This window comes from Argentina silus (genome assembly GCF_951799395.1).
Source record: "Argentina silus genome assembly, chromosome: 1".
NCBI classification, from domain to species: Eukaryota; Metazoa; Chordata; class Actinopteri; order Argentiniformes; family Argentinidae; genus Argentina; species Argentina silus.
In genome coordinates, this window is record NC_139655.1 from 28474306 (window position 1) to 28498687 (window position 24382).

General features: G+C 42.9%; 2 protein-coding genes across 2 annotated transcripts in view; one reads left to right on the forward strand and one right to left on the reverse strand.

The window, feature by feature from the left end:
- Window positions 1–7009: 7009 nt before the first annotated feature.
- socs6a (suppressor of cytokine signaling 6a) lies at window positions 7010–13529 on the reverse strand. The gene is made up of 3 exons (XM_083669096.1): window positions 13217–13529; window positions 12336–12395; window positions 7010–12034 (listed from the first exon to the last, which is right to left on the reverse strand). Exon 3 carries the CDS (start codon window positions 12009–12011, stop codon window positions 10311–10313), a length of 1701 nt encoding a protein of 566 aa, XP_083525222.1. The 5' UTR covers window positions 12012–12034; window positions 12336–12395; window positions 13217–13529; the 3' UTR covers window positions 7010–10310.
- Window positions 13530–20825: 7296 nt separating this feature from the next.
- The window catches only part of rttn (rotatin), a gene marked incomplete at its 5' end in the record, with an annotated part of 36044 nt that continues 32487 nt past the window's right edge, over window positions 20826–24382 (forward strand). The window contains 6 exons of the mRNA XM_083681415.1: window positions 20826–20856; window positions 21170–21357; window positions 22809–23004; window positions 23246–23323; window positions 23484–23574; window positions 23829–23943. Coding sequence (XP_083537541.1) covers window positions 20826–20856; window positions 21170–21357; window positions 22809–23004; window positions 23246–23323; window positions 23484–23574; window positions 23829–23943 — 699 coding nt within the window. The remainder of the gene's footprint in view (window positions 20857–21169; window positions 21358–22808; window positions 23005–23245; window positions 23324–23483; window positions 23575–23828; window positions 23944–24382) is intronic.

Consider the following 24382-nt stretch of genomic DNA (forward strand, 5'->3'; position numbering starts at 1 on the left):
GTAAGCAACAGACTGCAGGCACAGCATGGAATTCGCAGAGTGCCCTGCAATGGCTGCCGCGAGGCACATTGATCACGTGCACTAGTGTCTAGAGCTCACATGGACTAAGAGATCCCCTGATCATCTTTGTGCCAGAGGTTCTCATTACAGCAGCAGTTAGCAGAAAACCCAGGAAAGGTAGCTAGCTACAGCTACCACATCTGTGTATAGGTTGCTGGGGAGGAGTGAGGCAGATAGCGGACAGGGCAAGGAGGGCGGGCCCGGAGGAGCTCACTCAGCGCAGTATAGAAGCGTTGTTGGTGTGCCATGCGATATCTTGGATGTGGGAGTGTCAAGGGCCTCTGGGACGTGAGCAGTTCAAAGTGTGAGGGATGAGGGGACATTTCAATCAAAGCACAAAGCAACGGTGGCTTGGCCCGCTCCCAAAAACAGATTTGGAGGCAGAGATGTCATTAATTATGCATATTTCATTTTTGACTCACATTAGAATCATATCTTGTGCTGATGTTATTGCACAGTATTGCGTTGGCAGTGGGCCTAGGTTTGGGTAGTAAAACAATTGAGCCAATAGAAAACCTTCACATGTTCCTAAAACATAAACAAAAACATATTGTAAGATTATACAGTAAGATCATTCTGTGATTGGTTGAATATTGAGCTCCTTATTCCATGTATATGTAAATTAGTCTGTTTAATACATCCACTGTTGCGACTCTGTGCTGTGAGGATCCTATTCTAAAGGCATGCCATGGAACAGCATCCTCCCAGGGCTGCACTTCCTCAAACCTGTAGGGAACTCCTCCTCTCCACACACGACAAACTAACACCTGTTCTCATTTCATCTACCCGTCCTCACACTGCCACATGGACCGTTGGTGAAGGACAGGTACCAAGGTTTGCTTGAGGAGTGGAGGCGAAGCCCCCGTTCAAAACACTCCCCATCCATTTCCTGATGGCCGCCACCTGTTCTTCCTCCCGTGTGAGGAATGGGCAGATTGCCTGGGAGGAGAGAGTGTTGTCATTGTCAAGGGAGGGGGGGGGGGGGGGGGGGGGGAGAGAAGTACTCTCTCTGTTACCTGGTGGCCCCCAGGTTCCAGATGTCACTCCTTTTAATGGTGCAATTATGGACGTCGTATGACTTCCCCTGGCCCCCATCCTGCCCTTATGGAAATTATTTGCACACTCTCACACACACACACACACGGGCATGTGCACACACACACACACACACATGCGCACAGGCACACACACACACACACACACGCACGCACGCACACATACACACACACACACACACACACACACACACACACACACACACTCACACATACACACACACACACACACACACACACACACACACACACACTCACCTTGTACCACTGTGGCCTTGTACCAGGATTATGCAGTGTTTATGTGCATACTCATATGCCATGCTGTAGGTAATGAGACAAACACTACTCAAGGGTACAAGCTGGATACATAGATTATCTTTACTGCACCACTGGTGTAGCACACAATGCTTATAGAGTAGAGTACTCCTCTCATACTGACAATTTTTCATGATAGGGAGCACCAACGATGAACAATCGATCAAACACCAAACTGTGCTGTGTATGTTTTCCTCTTCTCTCCAAAGACTGTGGAGCCAGTGCCATCTGGCACCATCATCTACCGGTCGTAAACAATGCCCACTGCTAGATGACAGTGCAGTGCAGGTGGGTGGATATACTGTATATGGCCAGATATATTGTACCTAAAATTAGGACCATTTTGTACCCTAAACTGCAACAGTCTAATCTGTCTGATGAGGCAGAGATGATTGAACAGTATCGGCATGTGACCAGGGATATGAACCAGATTAACCATATTAACACCAGATTAATGAATTACACAATGTCAGCAAACAGCTGAACTTGTACAAATTTACCATCATGAATAACCATCAAAGTGACCATGATGTCAAATGAGTATTTTTTTTCTTTTGAAGGGGATGTGGTAATTATTAAGGCAGGTCTCTTCTTTAACAGGGCTAATTGAAGTTCAGAGATGGCTAATGCATGATAGATGGGGAAGGAGAGGGTCTCAGTGGTGCATGGGACTGCTGGCATGAGATCACAAGCATTAATAGAGCTGAACCTTTCACTGTGGAGCTCAAAGACATCTGTTGCCAGCAGGTAACCCTCAGCTTTATCATTACCAGGCAGACCCACCCAGGCTTTCCTGGCATGTCCATTGAAAGCTATCTATATGTACGCTCCCTAATTCAACCTGTCTTCATCATCCCTGTTTCTTGGTGACAAATGGGTGCACCACGCAGTGCGCCAGATGGCAGGGCCACATCATAAATCTGAGGAACCAGACGTTTGATAGATGGGTCCTCCGGAGTAAACAGTCTCTAACTAAGAACCACACCGAGAAGAAATTTGCTTGAAAATGAGCCCCTCTTTTTTTGTAGACAGCTACAACAAAGTCTTTATTGTTGGTAAAAACAAATGCTTTGACACTCTGATTGTGTACTTGTGTGATTAGCTGTTCAAGTATTGGATTCAAGGACATTTCAAGTCTGGTAAATATTAACTTAAATTCAATGGGAGAAATGCCTGACAATTGCTATTGCTAATTGCTAAAAGTATTATTGAGACACAGTAACAGGAAAAGTGAAGTTTGTTTTCTAGTAGGAGTCCAATGTCAGCCTTCAATCTACACACTCATACTCACATTCAAATCAGTGACTCTAGAAAGTATAGAGAAACCCCCCCTCTGGGTGTTGGTATTCAGAACTGGAGCAGTGAACCCACTCCACACTGGTGAAGAAACATCAATGTTCCACAGACACCCCTGAAAGCCTGCAAAACTGAGATGCTGTGTCATATCTTGACAAGCTGCACTCAGTGGTACTCTTCAAGAAAAGAAAAGTTCCACTAAGTTCAAAAACAAACATTTTGGAAAAGAGAAAAAAAAGAAAAGAAAAAGGCAGCAGAGATGAGTCCTTTCATGATGGAGGCATCTCCCTATGACATGCGACCACCGGTGAATTCTATGAATAAATCATATTCAGTTGGGCAGAGGGAGTAAACAGTTGTGTATTTTTACTTCAGATGCATGGAGAGGACAGTTAACAAGACTTGCCTCCTCATCACCACGCAGACAGCATAAGAGCAGATCTGAAGTCCAAACCTGACACCATTACCCCCTACCTCCTCTCTCCCACCCGACTCCTCTTCCCCCAACACCAGAACTCACTCTGTGCTTCTCAATAGGGGTATCAGATCAAGTTTATGGGAACATTTTTGACTTATCCCCTAGTTCCTCAATTTGGAATTGTGATTTGAATCCTTTGTAGCACCCCCTTGGGCTGGGCCCAGGGAATGCCCCTGGTTTCCACTGAAGTCCCACCCCCGCAGCCAGCATGCTCTCACAGAGTCTGCAGCCTGCAAGTTAGACTGCATAAATTGGCACACCTGAGGGCAATTAGATCATTAGGCGACTCTGGTCTTGGACATTTAAGCCTCAGCCTCAGTATGGGGTTTGGACTTCCCTGTGGGGTAGAGGCTGAGGTAGCTTTGGACTTGGAAACAGCTAGACTGGACCAGGCAACGCTGACTGTGAATGTTTCAAAGTTTGGATAAGAGGCCGGTAAGCTGGATAGCAGTGTTTTCAGTAGAATTTATCAGTTTGAAGTGTAACTACACTGTAAGGGAAGCTTGTGTGTGAGCTCTCATGCACTAACCCTCCAAGCCCTGGTGGCTTGGAGGGTTAGTGCATAAGAGCTCACACACATGTACCAGAATGTCTCCGCTGTCCCATGGTTCCAAGAAGAGAAGAGAAGAGAGAAAGAAGGTCCTGCCACGTACTTCTCTAAAGAATCCAGCTAAGGTCCAGAGACAGGAGTTAGATTCAGGCTCAAAGGAGCTTTCGAGAACTCTAAACGCCACAGCCAAGGTGATGAGAGAAGCACACCAGGTGGAGTGGCAAGGTAGGACAGAGTGGCGAAAAGCGGCACCCCCTGGTACCTAGGCTGTCTTGAGTACGGACATTTGCTGACTAGGTGTCCAGAAAAAGGAGCAGGGTTGGGGGCCTATGTGGAATGGAGGCCTAAGCAATGCTGGTGAGGCAAAGGCAAATGAACTGAAGGCTCTGTGAGGTGAGACAGATGTAAGGTGAAGACAGAGAAAAAGAAGAATGCAGAGGAAACCTTGCTGGAAAAATGCAATGGCAAGCAACTCTTCTTGAAAAGCAGTGGAGGTTGAGCATGCAAGATTTGGAAAAGGTACTTAAAAAGAAAGGTACCCTAGCACAGGAAGTGGAAGAATTTTCCATGATGGTGGAGGGCCTGTATGCCCTCCTGAACAAAAAGGAGCTCTAAAAGAGGTGAAAGTCTGCAATGAAGAGTATACAGTGCTGGCCAAACGCATTGTGACCCTGGAGAATTCCAAAGGTGAGCTGTAAACATCTCTGGACGTCACCCTTGACTCATGGTCAAACAAGCTGAGGTGACACTGCAGCTCCAGATACATTTGCTGGTGATATTGTGTGAGACCCAAGAGGCACAGGTTTAGATTTACAACTAGTACATTTGTCTAAGTAAGTGAATCATCTACACTCAGCAAGCAATTAGAAACACCTGTACACCTTCTCATGGTGGAGGTGGTGTAATGGTGTGGGGAATGTTTTCTTGGCACACTTTGGGCCTGTTAATACCAATCAATCATCACTTGAATGCCACAGCCTATTTGAGTATTGTTGCTGACCATGTGCATCCTTTCATGGCCACAATTGACCCATCTTCTAATGGCTATTTCCAGCATGATAATGCACCATGTTACAAAGCAAAAGTCGTCTCAGACTGGTTTCATGAACATGACAATGAGTTCAGTGTTCTTCAGTGGCCTTCTGTGGATCTGAATCCAATAGAACACCTTTGTGATGTGGTAGAACGGGAGATTCACAGCTTGAAAGTGCACTTGAAAAATCTGCAGGAATTGCGTGTTGCAATCATGTCATCATGGACCAGAATCTCAATGGAATGTTTCCAACATCTTGTGGAATTAATGCCACGAAGAATTGAGGCTGTTTTGAGAGCAAAGGGAGGCCCTACCCAGTATTAGTATAGTGTTTCTAATAAAGTGTTCAGTGAGTGTATACATCAGTCATCATAAAAAAAACTAATCTATGCTAGGACCAGGGGCTATTGGCAGGCAGTCAGTCTATGGCAGAAGATAGGTAGTGACTCTGCAGTCCTGACAGCAGTGGGAAGCTTGTTCCACCAGCGGGGCACCAGGACAGTGAAAAGCTGTGACCGAATACAGCGACTGCTGCATCCACGCGGCCAGCCGAGGTGGAAGAGCGGGGTGATCAGGCAGGGGTTTGGGAGCTGACCATTGCTTGCAAGTATGGAGGGGCCGTTCCTTTTGCCGCCCGGTAGACGAGCACCAGGGTCTTGAATCTGATGCAAGCTGCTACCGGGAGCCAGTGAAGGGTGCGAAGGAGGGGGGTGACATGGGAGAATTTGGGGAGATGAACAACAGACAGGCGGCAACATTCTGGATGAGCTGCCAACATCTGATGGCAGAGGCGGGGAGCCCGGCCAAGGGTGGGTCAGAGGCATAGGATTGAATTTTGGAATGGTAGTAAGAAGCTTTACCAGCTGATGCAGAGGAGGTGTAGTTGAGGAGGAGAGAGAGATATGGTTTTAGGTCATCAGGGAGGCCAGTTTTACTCCATTTCCCTTCAGCTGCCCGGATGTTGTGAGGATGCAATGTCTCTGTCCTGCCCATTATACTGCCCTGATGCTAACCAAAATGTATGATTGTCACTCCGAAGCCCTGTGCAGTTAAGATGAAGACTGGTGGTGGGACGTGGATTGGGAGGACTGGAGACTACTCATTGGAGGAGCAGTCTCATTGTGCAGTGACTGAGCACCCTTCATGTGGGTAACATTCTGAAGAGGACGGGGATGAAGAATGATCAGAAAAGGAGATGTTTAAAGAGAGTTGTGTCTAACCCCATGCAAAATGAGACCAGACCTGCCAACTGGATGAGCTCTGGCTCACAAGGTAAGGGGGCACCCCAACAAACATGGCTGCTTATGCCGACCACTCATGCTGAGGTGAAGCCTAGGAGGAGTCAAGGAGGTCGGCCAAGGAAGAGGTCCCTTTTCTTTCAAGCCAGCAGTGGACAAAGGAGGCCCGAAAAGTTGGATGTTTGTCAACAAAGGGTCCAGAGATACAGCATGACACAGGTGAGACACCAGCCATTGTGAATAGCGGTGTCATTGTGAATTCCCAGGAGTGGTGGAATGAACAATGTGGCTGGCAGGAGAGAGGAGAACAGAGCTTGGTCTTTGAACCAGGAGGTACCAGCCAGATTGAACATTGCAACTCCTCATTTTAGTCTCTATTTTAGCCACGTACCGCGTAGTTCCATCCACTGTGGCATTGTCTTGCTGTGTCATCTGACAGATTATATAAGGACAGCCTTTGTAGTTCACAGCACATGCATATTAGGATTGCAATGTTGGGCTGCATAAAATTACACATCTAAGGCCAATTAGATCATTAGGCTACTCTGGCCTTGGACATTTAGGCCTCAGCCTCAGTATGGGGTTTGGACTTCCCTGTGGCAGGAGGGTAGAGGCTGTGTTCCCTTCAGCAGTTCTGGCCCTGGACGCAGCTGGACCAGACCAGGCCTCACTGACTCCAGAGAGCTAGGCCTGTTTATTTGAAGTTCACCCAGTTTATGTTAACCCTGTGTTGAATAAATACACCCGTTTGACTGGTTTTACCATGCCTCTGTGTTGAGAATCGGTAATTATCTATTAGGACTACCCTCCTTGCTGCCGAACGGATGGGTAGAATTACAGAAATTGCGGCTGGTGCAGTAAGAGAATCTGTCTGGGAAGAGAAGCTGCTTTGCTTACACTGATTATGGAAAGAGAACTGTCAAGACTAAAATATCATGACTAGACACAGGAAGATGATGAGAGAAACAACCACAACTTCGGAATATAGTTTTTATTTATAATTTATAATCGGCAGATACAAAAACTTCTTGAACTGTATCCAAAATGTGCAATAAATCACTATTGATTCTTTCCAAAAGAAAAAAAAAAATACAAAAGACAAACAATTTACTTTGGAAAATTGACAATTAAGAACAAAATGTAAACTGGAGTGATCTGTTTTTTCTACTGAGGATTTACTAATAGCTACTAATGATCTTTTTACTGACAAAATTGTTTACAAATTGCAAATCTACTTTGCTCTCCCAAGATGATAACCAAAGTCATTATGTGTACATACATCTAAATGGTGACATTCTATTTCCCCCATAGTTTAATACAAGGCAATCATATCTGTAAAGCAGCACAAATGTGTATAACACATTAACGAAATAAGGGTTTTTAAATTGTACCAAAATGTTCATGAGAGAAGTGGATAAACAAGAGGAAAAAAACAGGTGTTTACCAAATATATCATTGTAAACAATCACCTTCATTCGCAGAGATGCACAACAAAAATATAAGTTGGTGAAGCTTGTTAAGTGCTAAACAACCGTTATGAATTCAAAATGCTTCAGCAGTTTGAACAAGCATCAACCTCTAAAATCACACACAGAAGGCAATAACTCAGAAGGATAATGAACTGAATAAATCCCAGGCTACTGAAGTATTTGGAAAATCACAGCAGAAACACTATAATATCTCAGTGTTTATCCAATTGGGTCCTGTTTGTCTGAATCTGCGACAATAAATTGCAGATAAAAAGGAAAATACAATTCTAAAAGTACATTGTAGTCAAACAAATTAACATTTCATTTCACATTTAAATTCGCTTCAATTTACTTCCACATTCTTGTCATCTCATTCCTCGATAACCTCTCAAAAGAGGCTAAGATATGACGCTGGTGCCTTACCCTTTGTATCCCATAGACATAACAACAACAAAACAAAAAACATGAGTTCAATTCATCTTAACAGTTACACCATAACATACCACACCTGTGTGCTCAGGTGAGTATTCATGAGTTTGGTGACATTTTTCAATGCTGCCACTTGAGGGACAACCAATGACATTAGTGAGTGAAAGTACAGAGACTGGTGGTGAACATACATATGCAAGAGACAAATGTGTCAAAATGGTGAAAATACAAGTGCAACAAACCTTGGCTAACATCTTTTAGCAAGTGTCATTGCGAATTCTATGCCTCGCATGATTCTAGAGATGTGCCTGTCGACTGATGAAATGGATACCTAAAACAAATATACATGGCACTATGCTGGTGTTCTCATTAGAAACAAAAAATAAAAACAATGGTGAATCCACTGCCCACCAGTCCCCCAAATGGCAAAGATGTCACAAACAATCATAGAATAACATAAGAAAACACGTTTTGCACACAGAATGTCCAGCTCATGATCGTGATAACTGAGTACAATATCTCTCTACACACCCAACTTACAACCTACATCCTTCATTCCTACACATTTCAAAGCAAAAAATGCTAACACGTCTTTATGCAACACTTTTAAACATGCAAACCATTCAATATTCCTATCTAATCTCTGCTGACTGGGTGCCATGGTTACCACCTTCGATACCAACAGATCGGACTAACTAAGCCTAGACTATACCATTTACCATCCTACCAAAGTAGTCTGAGATCATTTTCCAAATACTTTTAAGGACACTGATGTCAAAACGATGCTCAAACATTGTGAAATGAAATTTCCCTGTTAAGAGTATCCATATAAAGCACTTGCGTAGCATACTGTGTGCTCTGCTCTTCCCTTTGTTCCGATACAAACAGCCCAATGGTGAGACTGAATCTGTGGGGTAGTATTGTTCTGTGGGGACATTAATAAGCATGACAGTGGATACATTTCTAAACGTCAAAATGGAAAACTGCCATGAAACCGAGTCTGACTGCATGACAATGGCAAGCAGTGACATCATGCAAGTGTGTTGGAAATGTTGTCACGTACCTCGCCCCCCTGGCAATCTCCCAAATATGAAGACGAGGTTCCATATGAATCTATTCAGGCTTTCCCTAAATCCCTCTCCCAAAGCTCGCCCCATTTTTGGGATTCCTTTCACCAGGTTCCAGCTCTTTGTTGACCAGGCTCCATAACGGAATTTTGCATTTCACTTATTTAGTTTTTCCTTATTTTCCATCAGAAAAGATGTTGCTGTCAATGTTGTATTTCTGCCCATCCCTTTTTACTTCTTCAATAGGTCCTTACTCTCCTATTAAAGATAGTTTGAGTTGTACTTAGTCTCAGTCTAACAGCTGACATTATTTGACAGTTCAAAAGCCTTTCCTGCATGCAGAGACAGGCATACTAAACAAGGCGCTAATTTGTTGTTGCTCAGCTTTTGTGACACTCATTATGGAAGCATTTAAAATGTCTATATTTAGGTTACTAATTTGTTACATAGACTACTGATATTTGCATTTAAAAGACAATCATATTGGCACACAACTTTCAAATTGAGGTGCATGACAACATGGAAACCATTTATTTTCTAATAGTACCTTCACTTCTGACAGAAAAATGGCAACATGCAGCCACAAAGCTTTCTTTTCCTATTAGCATTGTCATTAGCCAAATTGTTTCATGACAAACCAAAACATAGCTTAATATCACCCTGTTAAAAACTATAAAAGTTAATAGTATAAAACTTTGATTCTAAAAACACTTTTGCTTGCACTGAAATTAACACGAGTGCCTAGTAATATCTATTATGTCAAATATATGCCAAACTACATTTGGAGTTGGAAATCTTCCAAGTGAATTGTCAAATCAAGTGTCAAAAGGATCAGACCCTAAAATCAGACCTAATATTTATCTTATTCACTGCAGCCTTTTAAGACGTCAAACTAAAGCCAATTTTTTAAGTGAAACCATATATAATCAGCAAGTTTGAAACAGATGGCAAAATATTAGTGTTCTCCAAAAAAAGCTAAACTGCCAAACTCGCTTTCCAGTCTTTCATAGTGACTGGGGAGAAATATCGATCTCCATAACTTATTCAAGTAGGCTTTAACTTCCTCATGCTGCATTCATCTGCCAGATTCACAATATTCTGTACTCCTCTAGAGGTTTGACCAGACACTGAATGTGAGTGTTAAGATATTAACCCCTTCACTGCAGAATGGAGAATACTGAAGAAAAAAAAAATCACCTGGACACAAACAAAGAGCCAATGGAACCAATCGTCTCAAAACTATGGATGTCTGTAAACCTTGTTAAATCTCTTAACTGAACCCAAAAGTGCAAGTTGCTACCAGTCCCGTCTAAGGTGTCCTCAGTAGTGCTTCTCCTGCAGGTAATCTTTCATCTTGTTAGGTAAAGGCAGTTTCTGAATCAGGTCAATTCTTGTGTACTGTCTAATCACAAACCGACAAAGGTACTGCAGGGAGCGCACTTGCATAAAACGAGACACAGGGTTGGTTAGTCTGACGGGGTAGGTGGCAGACCCTGGTAAGCGAGATCTGGAGTAGCAGAAAGCTCCGCTCTCAGAGTCTTTGATAGAGTGTTCTATCAGGTCCACGATGGATGTGTGGCCCTCTACGTCTGGCTGCTCGTAGAAGCTGAAACGGCCGTTAGAGTGTTCGATCCGGGTGTGGAGGGTCTTGTTCTGCGAACGGAAGCTCAGGCTGAGGAGGTACCTGTCGTCTGAGCTGTCCCTTACCAGGAACGAACCGTCAAGCAGGTTGACCAGCTTCTCCTCAGCCTCCCAGCGGGTGATGGGACCCCAGTACCAGCCCTGTCTGGCCAGCTTCTTCAGTTCCTCAGTCAGGCTCGTCACCACCATGGGCCCACTGCTCTGGACTGAGTCATAGACCCGGCTGACCCCTGGGGCCGAGTTGGGGTCAAAGTTTAGGTGGTGCCTCACCCTTTCTGCCATTTGTCTGTCCACACCACTGAATGCAGAAAAAGTCCTGGGGATGTCGTTGCTGGGCAGCGGGGGCAGGAGAGGAGAGAGGGGGGGCAGGGGGTCTGGCCTGGAGCGCTGGAGCATGAGGAGCTCATTCACCGACTGCTCCATGAATAGGTCCGGTGGCATACTCACCAGATCGTGATCCTCCTGACCTTGGTCTCCGTGCAGGGAGCCACTGTCCGCCTCGGCCACCACCTCCATGGGAGAGGAGTTATCCAGGCAGAAAGAGTGGGACCCCTCAGGGTACATTCCCTCATCTAAAGGCATTGTGTACTGGATGTAATCCTGAGGCGTGAGCCCTAGGACCACAGGCACGTGTTCATCAATGTTCAGGTGCAGGTCACCGTTCTGGGGCTGCTGCAGGTTCTTTAGGGATTCCGCCTGGTCCTGGAAAATCCCCTCCATCTGGAAGTCGTGGAATTCCTTCCTGATACCGTTCAGGTTTGGGCTGGGACTGGGGCTGGGGGAGTGGACCATGGCTTTCACCTTCACCTCCATCTTAATGCAGGCCTCGTCTGAGGTGACGGGCCTGAGGGGCCATGGCGAGGGGCTGTAATGGTGGCTACGGAGGGATGCTGACCTCAGGGGCCGCTGGGCTTTGACCTCGTTGAAGCTGATGGGGACCGAAGAGGAGGAGAAGGTATCATCATCGTCCGCAGAGCCCATGGCTGACGAGCTCCCTTTGACCTTGGCTTTCTGCTTGGCCGAAAGCCTCCTCTTCAGTGAACCCATGAGACTTTCGCTCTTGGAGCGGCCCTTGTTGTTTCCCGCCTTGTCCTCCTCACCGCCAAGGTCGCAACCCGAGAGGTCTTTGGTGTAGCAGCCCCCAAAGAGAGAGTCCTCCTTGGAGAAGTCTGCGGCCAGCGAGGGCTGCTGGAGCATGACAAAGTCCCCCTCCTCTTTGCCCTTGTTGATGTTAAGGGACTTGCGGATGGTTTTAAGGCTGATTTTCTTCATTTTAAAAGGCCCTCCGAGGTGGGGGCATGGGACGGGACGGCTCTCCTTATGTCCTGATGAAGGTGCTATCCACAATGTCCTCCCATCAGGATGCGCACAGCTAGTCATACAAATAGTAGAGCTGTCATCCCCTGTCAGAACACACAAGAAAATAGAAATCACTAAACAATTGAAGACTATTTTCAAATACATACAGTCCTTTTAGTAGGAGTTCACTGAACTAAATGAGAGCCTCCTTCAGAATTTGGTTGTGACAACATGCAATAGGCCTAACAATCAACAGCCTCATTAGAAGCAATGTGCATATCCTGGTATATACTAATACACATAGGCCTAAAGGTTTCAGGGCACACCCTGATGTTTGCTGACAAAATGTTGCTCCTTGATCATTAGAAACTGCAAACAATGACAGTATGCAAAGTGATTACTCACCATTGCATGCCTAGAAATGATGACTCAGTTGGACTCCATTCCTCAAGTTGTCACTTAATGCTGCAAAAATAATACCAGACAAAATTAAAGCTGATGGCAGTGCAAGAAATAGTAATATTATTCAATTGTTATTCATTTCAGTTTAAACACATTCAGATATCCATATGGGGTAACTACATTTAATGAGTCTAGTCTAACTAAGTCTATCATGTAGTAGCCTAATCAGAAATGGATACTTTTTTTTTTTCAATAATAAACTGAAAATAAATCATTAGGTTACTAGTGAATAGAGTTGAATAATATCTAGCTCCTAGGCCTCACCATTATCTAGCTTAGTCAACCAACTAGCAAGCTACCCAGCTTGCTTGCTTGTTTGCCAAGTTTCTAACATTAAATATTATGCTTTGACTATATGCAGTTGTCACTGAACCGATAACACCATAAATCATGAATAATTCAGCTGACAATGATGAGACCAATTTTCATCAAATTAGCTAATTAACTACCCAGCTAAGCTGCATGGACTTGTCTATGCTAGCTGCTGAGTAACAAAATAGCTAAAAGGAAGCGAGCTAGCTAATAACATCAGCTTAACCATGGCCTGCAGTCTTTCATTGTTGTTTTCACATTATCAGTTCGCAGTGACTAAATACATCAACCAATGTTCAAGTTTTCAGGAAGCTTTTTTACTGGATCACCGTGACAGCTGAAGATATGTGCAGTAAATTAAGTGGAATTAGTTGTCTCCCTGGCTGACCATCCAAGAAGTTAGCATGCTAGCTAGCTACGCCAATAGCAAGCTAAGATAGCTAGCTGGCTAAACTGAGTATACGGAGCAATATGAAAATATGCATTTATCGGTTGCTATGTTAGGTACTTACTCAGTTAGTTGCCCCTCTGCGTTTGTGGTAATTCGAGGCTGGATTTGTATTTTCCAAAATTGTGCTGTAGATAAGATTTTGAAGACGGAAGCGACTTTAACTGACTTGCTAATTTAGCCAGTCAGCTATCTAGCTAGCTTTAGCTGTCAAAACATCTCGTGGAAGCAGCCTTTATTCTAACTACAGGAGCAAAACAAATGCAAAAGTGGGTTGCAATGTCTCCTCTTATGAGCTATGGCTGTTTATATGTTGCAATGTCATATTCTATAACAGCAATATTTCTTTCTCTCTTTTCTGATACTTTCTATCGGCCTCTTCCTTTCTCCCTTTGTTGCCTGTTGAATTATGGGAGAGCAGGCTGAGAAATACAACGAATCACATACAAGCTATGACTGAGACCATTTCCCTGAGGACAGAATGAATAGTTGTCTTTTTTTCTGTAAATTGATTAGCTATCCAACATGATTATGATGAATTATAATATGAATTATATTACACTAAGACATACAATGACATGCTTTAAAATGTTTCACAATGAATCTAATGGATCGATTTTATTTTACCTGCTTTGTGTTTGATTACTTATTGTCAATAATTACTGTTGCATAATTGCCATATTGTAACACAAACACACACACACACACACACACACACACAAAATAAATTACATATATCAAGAATGGTTTGAGTGAACTACTCTTAACCACATAATTGTCTATAGAGCTATATTTTGAATAAGAAATACTACTATGGACCACATTTACAGTGTGTCACCAAGGCTTAGAATGGACATTGAGAGAATGTGAATCAAATATTACCCTAATGCTTTTAGGACAGAAGGAGGGGGGGAAAGAACAGTCAAGTGTTATTTTTGGACAGCATGAAAAATAGCAAACTTTGAAAACACAGTAGTCTTAGCACAAAGTTGCCCCTTCACTCCCCCTACACACAATGACAGCACTGTCTTCTGAGGACAGCAGAGGCTCAAGGCCCAGCTTGCTGCACCATATGAACTCAGCAGTCAAGCGTTCGCTGAAATCACTTTGTATTTGTACACAAGGGTTGAAGATTATTTTCCTGGAGCGGCTGTTATACCCAAATGTTAGACTGTGGTTTTGAAATGCATGATCTGAGTTATTTTATGACTTTGCAAAAGAAGTGCATGCTCATTCACTCACTCACTCACTCTCCCACTCATTCTCTCTCTCTCTCTCTCTCTCTCTCTCTCTCTCTCTCTCTCTCTCTCTCTCTCTCTCTCTCTCTCTCTCTCCTCTCTCTCTCTCTCTCTCCCTCTCGCACACACATATACACACACACAGCACAGCTGTAATGAACACTCTCTAAGTGAGCAGATAGCTATTGACTGCTTCCATTAGATGCTCGCTGACCCCCTCCCTGCCTCGTGGCCTCTGTCGTAGAACACTAAACAGCCTCATATTTCATCTCAGAGACACCACGCCATGACACAGGACAGGGACACGCAAAATTAAAACCCACAAACACACAGAAGTTACTTTGACCACGGAAAGGGCTTTTTGTTGTTAATACACAAGTGCAATAAGGAATAGTCCCTATTCCACTTGTGTACAAAACGTTAAAGACCAAATCTATTGAAATGCAATTTAAAAGCAATGACTACACTACAAGTACAAAGTAACAAGGATAATTACAATGTTACTGTACTACAGGAATAAACAGTTTAATATTACGTGTTAAATCAAGTATTTCAGTGCCACAATAATGATTCCATTCCCCACAAATGTGACTGTATTGGTTTTCCTCAGCACTGCTTAGTAAATTATGTGAAAAGAATATCTAATTTGTATTCCAAAAACACTTCATGTTGGCTGTCCAAGTGTGCTTTTTCACATACTTTGTATCTGAGATACGAGCTAAAACTTGAACTTTGAAATGATTCATTGGTGGCCTAATTAGTGTCAGTATTGTTTTAAAGTGGGTAATTGTGTTTACCGCTGCCAGGCTAATTTGGGCCATACACAGAACGTTATATTGTTTTTTCCACTCTGTTAAACTGTCAAGTGCAGAGCATGGCATAGCAAACCTGCTTAGGGCTGCTTATGTGCAGACAGCCTCTATGCAAAGACTCTAATTACCAGTTGCTGTTAGGGTTGATCAGGCTGCCTTCACTTGATACTGTATGTGGGCGGCGGGAGGGGGGGGGGGAAGCTAGCAGTTCTTTGAGAGCACCAAAGGATACTGGCAGGCATGGGTGCAATGTTTTTACAAGCCAAATTAGACCTGACAAACAAAGTTTTGCCCTGGTGATATTTGTTCTCTGGCATTAGGAGGAAACATCTTGCTGTTAGAGAACGTATAGCCCAGTTTACTCTTGACAAAATAAATGTTTTAGAAATGATTAATTCCTTTGCTGTAGGAAGGGTAAAAAAAGGGTAAAAAAAAGGGCTTTGTGTCAATATAATTCTCGACATATATATAAATAATGTCATCACAATCATAATTTGATGAGACATGAAATATCCACAGGATATTGTTTGATTTATACTGCATAGCAGCACTAGGTAAAGGGGCTCGGCGATAAAAATCTATATTTCTGCAGGATTTAAATGTATGTATAAGCACAAGCAAAAAGTCAAGTTGGAACATTATAGACATTGAAGGAGAATTTTTCTCTTTTTTCCTCATAATTTCAAATGAAAGCTGTATCAGCCATAAATTATTTGCTCAATATGTCTGCGGCATCCTTCAGCTTGACTCAGTCCTTCGACATGACTGCTCCGCCAAGGGGGTTTTGTCGGGGGTCCCAAGGTGCCCACCCTCATATCCTCAACACTTGCAGTGGAGCGGAAGACGGGTACAGCAGGCATGTCAAGCAGTGACAGGGCCGGTGGGACCACTTGGGTTTTTGTTTCAGGAATAACACAGAGAGGTTTGCCTCTCAATGTAGCAGGGAAATGTATGGAATGGATAATGTTTACCTCTTTATTTTCTGGTCTTTCCTTTTATGTTTCCAGCCGACGAGAGCAGTTTTTGCCATGTTTAGGATTCAGAGGGTGATCCAGGGCTAAATCAGTCCTTCAAGTCGCCCCTGCTCTCCTCAGAGAGGGGTTGTAAGAAGTGTCGGAGGATTGTGCATTAATTACACTTACAACAGCTGTATCCACACAGAATGTAATGAGTCAGCTCTAGCACCCAAGCTGAATGTGAAAATCTTCTGTGGATGAACTGGGGAAATATCTTCCATGTTTACTCAACCTTGTAACACACTGGTCGGGTGCAATAACACATTACCCATGACTGTCACTAGATATTATAAATTCAAGTGGTAACACTTGGTATCTTGTTGTCATGCAGTATGTTTACAGCAATAACAGCTACACTATAACATGTAGATGGGTGTGCTTATTTAATATTGGCATAGGCTTTAGAGCTTTTATCTTGTAAATCTACATTCATTCCCCCATTCCTAAGATAACTAGCATCACATACTGTACACAGCATGATACTGTATGTACAGTACAGGATACAGTATGTAGGCGCTATTACTACACATTTAGAGCTGCACATCAAAAGCAGGTCACCAGCTGAGTGCTTCACATGAGCTCACAACAAACATGTGAAGCACCTTTTCATCCAACCGGCAATTATCACAGTTATGGCCTTACCTGTGATGCTTCCACCAGATTGGAGTGGGGTTCTGGCTTCAAAGGGTTCAACACATGATGGATGGCATCTTCCACCTTTTAGATGAAAACCTGCATATGGCATCACACACATACATACCTACTATAGCCTGAGGTTGTGGAGTTTCAGAGCAAGTCAGCCTGCAGTGAACAACATACCTGATCTCATATCCATGCATTACAGAACAGAACTGCAAGGCCCCTAGAGCTGCAATATCAATTGTTGCAGGAATTCTGATGAGTAGTTTAGATAAACATACACATACACATACAGGAGGCAGGGTTTGATAAAATATAATTTACTTATGAGGGGTCCCTAAAAATAGGTATGTACCAACTGCAGTGTAATGAAGGCAAACCACCTGCAATGTGTAATGTGAACACCTCAGAACCAGACAGATGACTTGTGGAAACTGAACACACGCAAATGGCCGCAGAGGTCTCCGAGTTGACATCTGCTGGGAGCCGTCGTGGCAGATTGAGCAATGCGTTGTGAGGGAATGAGTCAACAGACTTTTGGCATTAACGACCAAAAGGGGTGATTACAACAACAATGAGGTGCTCCGTGAGGCAGGGGCCGATGACGCACACAACAGCCCTGTACTCATTTATCTGAAGTGAAGTTTTACTCCCTGAACGCCACTGACGGGAGCGACTGATCTAAGATACACGACTGGTTACAAAACAGGGATAGTATTATGACACAATCCACAGTCATAGACCACAGTCTGGCCCTCTGCATAGTACTTTTCATGGAGATAAAGGGCTCTGGTTGTGGGAGCTGTCCCTCAAAAGAGGTGCCTTGTCCTCTGAAATCTGTCTGAGCGGAGGTTGCCTTGTGTTCTCATTGGGTATCAGTTGAATGTCAACACATTTTCTGTGTGAAGCCAATATCTCCTCACAACAGACTCAGCCTCTGTGAGTTGATGTATTAGATCTTGTTTTTATCATTGTATCCAGGGCCACATGAGAATTGAACTGATAGAATAGTTTTGTAACAACATGAACTATGAAAAGAGGCTTAAAAAACACAAGAATAAACACTTACGCAACGTCAGCGTGAGGAAGTAATGCCTATTGTTGGCCTAGTTAGTCCCCAAAGAACGGCTTCACACAAGAACTCAAACGCACATTCAAAGGCACTCGGTACCATACAGAGTTCCCAAGTACTGTGTGATTACAGTGCTGCTTGAAAGTTTGTGAACCCTACAGGGATGGTCATTATTTTTGTATAAAATATTAAAATGAACTTATAAAATCTTTATCAAAACCCAATTTGTAAAATACATTCCAAATAAAGGACAGAAACAAAAACTCTTATATATTTTCATTGTTTATTGAATGAAAGTGGTTTATTACACAAAAACTCAGATGTCATGTGTGCAAAAATATGTGAACCTCTTCAGTCAATAGCTTATGGCACTTCCATTAGCAGCGATAACTTGGAGTAAACGTCTTGTATAACCACTAATCAATCTCTGACATCTGTTGAGGGATTTTTGCCCACTCCTCCATACAGAACTCAGCCAATTGAGTGAGGTTTGAGGGGTGTCTGGCATAAACTGCCCGCTTCAGGTCCTGCCACAGCATCTCAATTGGATTTCGGTCAGAACTTTGACTTGGCCAATCCAAAACACAAATGTTTTTTCTCCTGAGCCATTCTTTGGTAGATTTGCTTGAATGCTTTATTTCCAGCCCAGCTTTAGCTCCTTGACTGATGGCTTGACGTTCTGTTCAAGAATCTCCTGGTATACCTCAGAATTCATGATTCCCTTAATGATGTGGAGTCGTCCAGGTCCAGAGGAGGAAAAGCAGCCCCAGATCTTGACATTCCCACCACCATGCTTGACTGTTGGGATCAGGTTCTTTTGGTGGTAGGCAGTGTTGGGTTTCCGCTAAACATAGTGGTTTTGATTGTGACCAAAAAGGAATTTTGAACTCATCTGTCTAGAGAACGGACTTCCAGAAACCTTCAGGCTTGTCCAGGTGGTCTCTGGCAAAGTTAAGACGGGCAGTTTGGTTCTTTTTTGACAGCAGAAGCTTCCTCCTAGCAACCCTCCCATGAATGCCATTTCGATTCAGTGTTGTTCTTATTGTTGAAGCATGCACATTTACCTGAGATGCAGTAAGCGAGGTCTGCAAATGTTTGGGTAGACTTTTACCTGATTTATTATTTTTCTTGTGGCTCTTGGGGATATTTTGGAAGGTCGTCCACTTCTAGGCCAAGTTGCTGTCATGTTAAATGCTCTCCATTTGTGAATGATTTGCCTCACAGTGGACTGATGGAGCTTGAATCTATTGAATTTTATAGCCTTCCCCAGACTGACCTCACTACCCTCTTCCTGATGTCCTCACCTATATGGGTAACACAAAACTGATCTGGTTTCTTATCTCTATTTCTTATCCGCCCAAACTCTCCAAAAGATCTCTCATTTGATTGGTTCATTTGGTACACAATTATTTACCCACCTGATTCTACTTACCTACTTGATTTAACCAATGCAACTTGGGGTTCACTTATTTTTGCACCTGCACTAATTTCTTTATAATTTAGTTTTTCTACTACACGCATGATTTCCTCTAAATGAATATATCTGACAAACCTGTTATGTCAGATAAAAAAAAGACTGTGTGGCTCTGATTAAATAAAGATTTCATGGTAAAAACAAAAAAAAAATCTATAATTACACAAGGGGTCTACAGCACTGTATATTACTATCAAGTCAAATTATCATTTGTTAAGTTTTTAATTATCACCCTCCCTGATTTACCAAATATCCACATCATCTCTCAAGTGTGAGAACTTGAGCAATTGGATTAGCACAGACAGAGCAGCTCTGAAAAGAAATTAAGCCCATACTTGTTTTGAGAGGCTGTGCACACCAGCTTTGATTCCTTAGTACACTGACTGATGTTTGCTATGATATTAATTGAATGACAAGATAATTTGGGTGGTCTCAAAACTTCACTCATGCACCAGAAATGAAAAAAAGGCTTATTTTCAAACACATTTGAAAAGATCATATTGAGAGAAAAGGATGGTCCTTATTAAGATGTCAAAGGATCATGTGTGATGGACATTGACAATTGAGACAGACATTTGAGCTGGTGTAAGACTTTTTCAGCAATGCTGCTCGGCATAGAGAAAAATGCAGTTGAACAGTTGTCTTTACAGTGTTGCCAGACCGAAAACATGTTATGCATAAAAACAAAACAGTAATGTTGGATTGACCGCAGAAATGCAGTAGTCTGTGGGACTGTAGCTTAAAGGTTCCTGCCAAGCCATCATCAGTAAGGACTGAATACCTACATAACCTTAAATGACTGTTTTGTTATTTGAATCAATACAGCATTCCCTAAACATCAAATGTAGCTGTGTATGCAAACAGTACATCAACGTTGAGGCTGTGCACACACACTGACAAGCAATATGATCCACTCCATCATTTCAGACCAGAGATTTATAAGTGACCTTGATTTATGAAGCATGCAGTGCAGAACTGTGTTGCCTCTGATGGGTTGGTTGTTGAATACTGGCAATTTAATGGAAACATTTCTACCATCCCGGCCATAATCTCAACTCGAATTTTTCATTCATCATATGCTTATTCATGACTATTAAAATGTTCAACAATGGATAAAGCAACATAAAATGTTCATGCCTCATGCATTTGATTTGGGAATCATTGTTATTGGTTTCAGAAACCGACAGAAAACGCGTTGTTAAAAAGGTTTTACACATGTTGGCTCATTGAATGCTGCCCATGTTTCTGAACCAGGAAGTAACCAGGAAATGTGACGTCGCTGGCGCGCTCGTTGAAAACAAACCCCGGGCAGCCGATGTTGACGTGAATAGACTGACATTTAACGACTGAAAATGGAAACTTTTAGGCTGTAAAATTGTTATCATTTTCTTAGCACACGAACGGATTGCAACCATACCGACCATGGAGTTATCTCCACTTATAAAGAAGATCGGTAAGTTGACCGACGTTACCACAAGTTGCGTTATCTGTCACTTTTGTTATTAGCCAAATAGATAACTGTTGTTAGCCTCGCATACAGACACACACCGTGCTTGTTTTCCTCAATGTGTTGTTTGATAGTGTTATACTCTAGCTAGCTGGCTGTAAATATGTTGCAAACTTGTTGTCGCAGTAGTCGACTTTGGCTAGTGTTGCTAGCTATTGCTTGCTAATTGGAGAAGAGAATCTATCTCTGACTCTTTCTGTCTGACTGACCTGATCATATACTGTAGTTAACTAATTTTAAGCACGTTTTATTTCAACAGGTCATTCCTTGGTGGAGATCAGAGTTCGAGCACTGAAGAGCATCATCTGTAAGCTGGACCATTCTCTGCTGTCTGTCTCTGATCTGGTCCAAGAGAGGATTCTGTTTGTGGTCCTTCTGGAGTGGTTCAATTTCCCTGAGGTGCCAATGCAAGAGGAGGTCCTTGTGCTGCTGAGAACTCTGTCAAAGGTAACTCCCCAGGTCTAGGTCATAAGCTTGTCTCTTGTTGATACAGTTTCTCATAAGGTTTAAAGAGTCAATAAAACACTGTAAAGTTATTCCAAGTCGATAACAGGGAAACGGCATGATACTGAATTATGAATTGCATTTAGATGCTCTAACATGTCCCTACAACATACACTCAACGGCCACTTTATTAGGTACACCTTGCTAGTACCGGGTTGGACCCCCTTTTGCCTTCAGAACTGCCTTAATTCTTTGTGGCATAGATTCAACAAGGTGCTGGAAACATTCCTCAGAGATTTTGGTCCATATTGACATGATAGCATCACGCAGTTGCTGCAGATTTGTCGGCTGCACATCCATGATGTGAATCTCCCGTTCCACCACATCCCAGAGGTGCTCTATTGGATTGAGATCTGGTGACTGTGGAGGCCATTGCAGTACAGTGAACTCATTGTCATGTTAAAGAAACCAGTTTGATATGATGTGAGCTTTGTGACATGGTGTGTTATCCTGCTGGAAGTAGCCATCAGAAGATGGGTACACTATGGTCATAAAGGGATGGACATGGTCAGCAACAATACTCAGGTAGGCTGTGGCATTTAAACAATGCTCAGTTGGTACTTAGGGGCCCAAAGTGTGCCAAGAAAATATCCTCCCCATTACACCACCATCACCAGCCTGAACCGCTGATACAAGGCAGGATGGATCCATGCTTTCATGTTGTTTACGCCAAATTCTGACCCTACCATCTGAATGTCGCAGCAGAAATCGAGACTCATCAGACCAGGCAATGTTTTTCCAATCTTTTATTCTCCAATTTTGGTGAGCCTGTGCGAATTGTAGCCTCAGTTTCCTGTTCTTAGCTGACAGGAGTGGCACCCGGTGTGGTCTTCTGCTGCTGTAGCCCATCTGCTTCAAGGTTCAACGTGTTGTGCATTCAGAGATGGTCTTCTGCATACCTTGGTTGTAACAAGTGGTTATTTGAGTTACTGTTGCCTTTCTATCATCTCAAACCAGTCTGGCCATTCTCCTCTGACCTCTGGCATCAACAAGGCATTTTCGCCCAGAGAACTGCTGCTCACTGGATATTTTCTCTTTTTCAGACTATCCTCTGTAAACCCAGGAGATGGTTGTGTGTAAAAATCCCAGTAGATCAGCAGTTTCTGAAATACTCAGACCAGCCCGTCTGGCACCAACAACCATGCCACGTTCAAAGTCACTTAAATCACCTTTCTTCCCCATTCTGATGCTCGGTATGAACTTCAGCAGGTTGCCTTGACCATGTCTACATGCCTAAATGCATTGAGTTGCTGCCATGTGTTTGGCTGATTAGATATTTGCGTTACTGAGCATATGTATATTTTAACACTGTGAGCAATGTACTTGCGCTAGCTATGGTTCATAACTTCATTAGGTTGTAGGATTAGGCCTAATCCATTTTTATGTCCACAAAGCACCCGTCTGCAGCCCAGATGCTGAGAGAAGTGGGGGCAGTGGAGTTCCTGACCCAGCTTTCCCCAAATGTGGATGCCCGGTTACGGGCTATCATCGAGGGCATCTTTGACCAGCTATTTCAGCTTCCAGAGCTACTGCCAAGCGGTCAAACCATATATTCCCATGAACAGCATGTGATGACCTCTACTACTACAGGTACCGGTCAAAGTCATCCATGGCTGTGACTTGAGTGTGAATTTCATTCTTGACTATGTGTCTGTGTGGTTTACTCTCCATCTTATTGTGGGTGCTACACATTGTTGGTGGAAAGGAGTTGCCCCTGCAAAATGTAAAGCACAATCCATTGTAATCTATTATATTGAAGAAGATAAATGATATGCAGTGTTTTTAGTTATGGTGTAATGTCAATGTGAAACTGTTGTTGTCGTTCCCACAGAAGAGGAATCTCCAGCGGTGGGCTATTTCCAGACTAGCAGGCCAAGCCCTACAGACGTTCCACCGCAGAGAATACTAGGTATGTTGACCATGTGGGATTCAACCCAACAAGTGCCATAATCCGAATATACTTGCTTTTTCATCTGATAGACCAATTCATATCAGCAAATGTCAATGTATTATTATCTACTAACAGTATGGTGTAGAATGTTTTGCGATGATTCTCCTTTTCCATGCAGTGAGTAACTCCGTAAGATGCCTGAAGTTCTCCACTTTTCCATGGTTAGCTTTGACCACAACAGACCGACACATACTTTCATCCAATGAGAGGTGGGTGACATCAGATCTTTTGAATGGACATTTATTTCCTTTTCAATGGCCTCATCTCCGCTTATTGATCTCATAGACCTCAATAAGCACTTTAAACTTTCTGTTACTCTGTCTGAAGTGGGTGTTTGTATGCAAAATATCAACACACTTATTAAGCAAGCTATGACAGTGGGGTGGACATTTGTCCTATCAATATCTACTCTTTTTATAATTATAATTATTATAATTATAATTATATATTTTTTTTTTTACAGTTCTCTGAGAAGTAACAATCACAACTTAGTCCGGACCACGTGTGAACTTCTACATGACGTAATCATGCAGGATTTCCCAGCTGAGATCTTTCTCCAGAGGCCCAGTATAGTTCAGGTAATGCTTATCTGTTTGTGTAAACCGAAACCAACAACCCCAGCTTGAAGATTTGACAGAATCAGATGCAGCAACATAATGAACATTCTTATCAGAGCCCAAGGGGAGGCTAATGACATATTTTATCTAATAAACCCCATAATATCGAAGTAAAGTGATGTGTTGTATTGGGACTTTTAGTGAGAAGCCTCAAATCGAAGAAGCGTCAGATTTTGAAAGCAAAATCTCATCAAGAAGTGTTCTTAGGGGGTAGGTGGGAAAATTTGGAATTTGGCATTCTTCTAGGACCACATGACCAGTCACCACTGGTCCTTCTGGTCGATAGAACCAATTCGATAGATTAAATGTGTCAGATTTAGAGGCATGACATGACACCATCATTACTGACAGAGGCCAGTCGATTTGAACTTGGAACAAATTACAACTCCAATAATTCAAT

Excerpts from the sequence above, each read along its gene's own strand:
- socs6a (XM_083669096.1), bottom strand. The coding sequence starts at position 12,011 with ATGACTAGCTGTGCGCATCCTGATGGGAGGACATTGTGGATAGCACCT.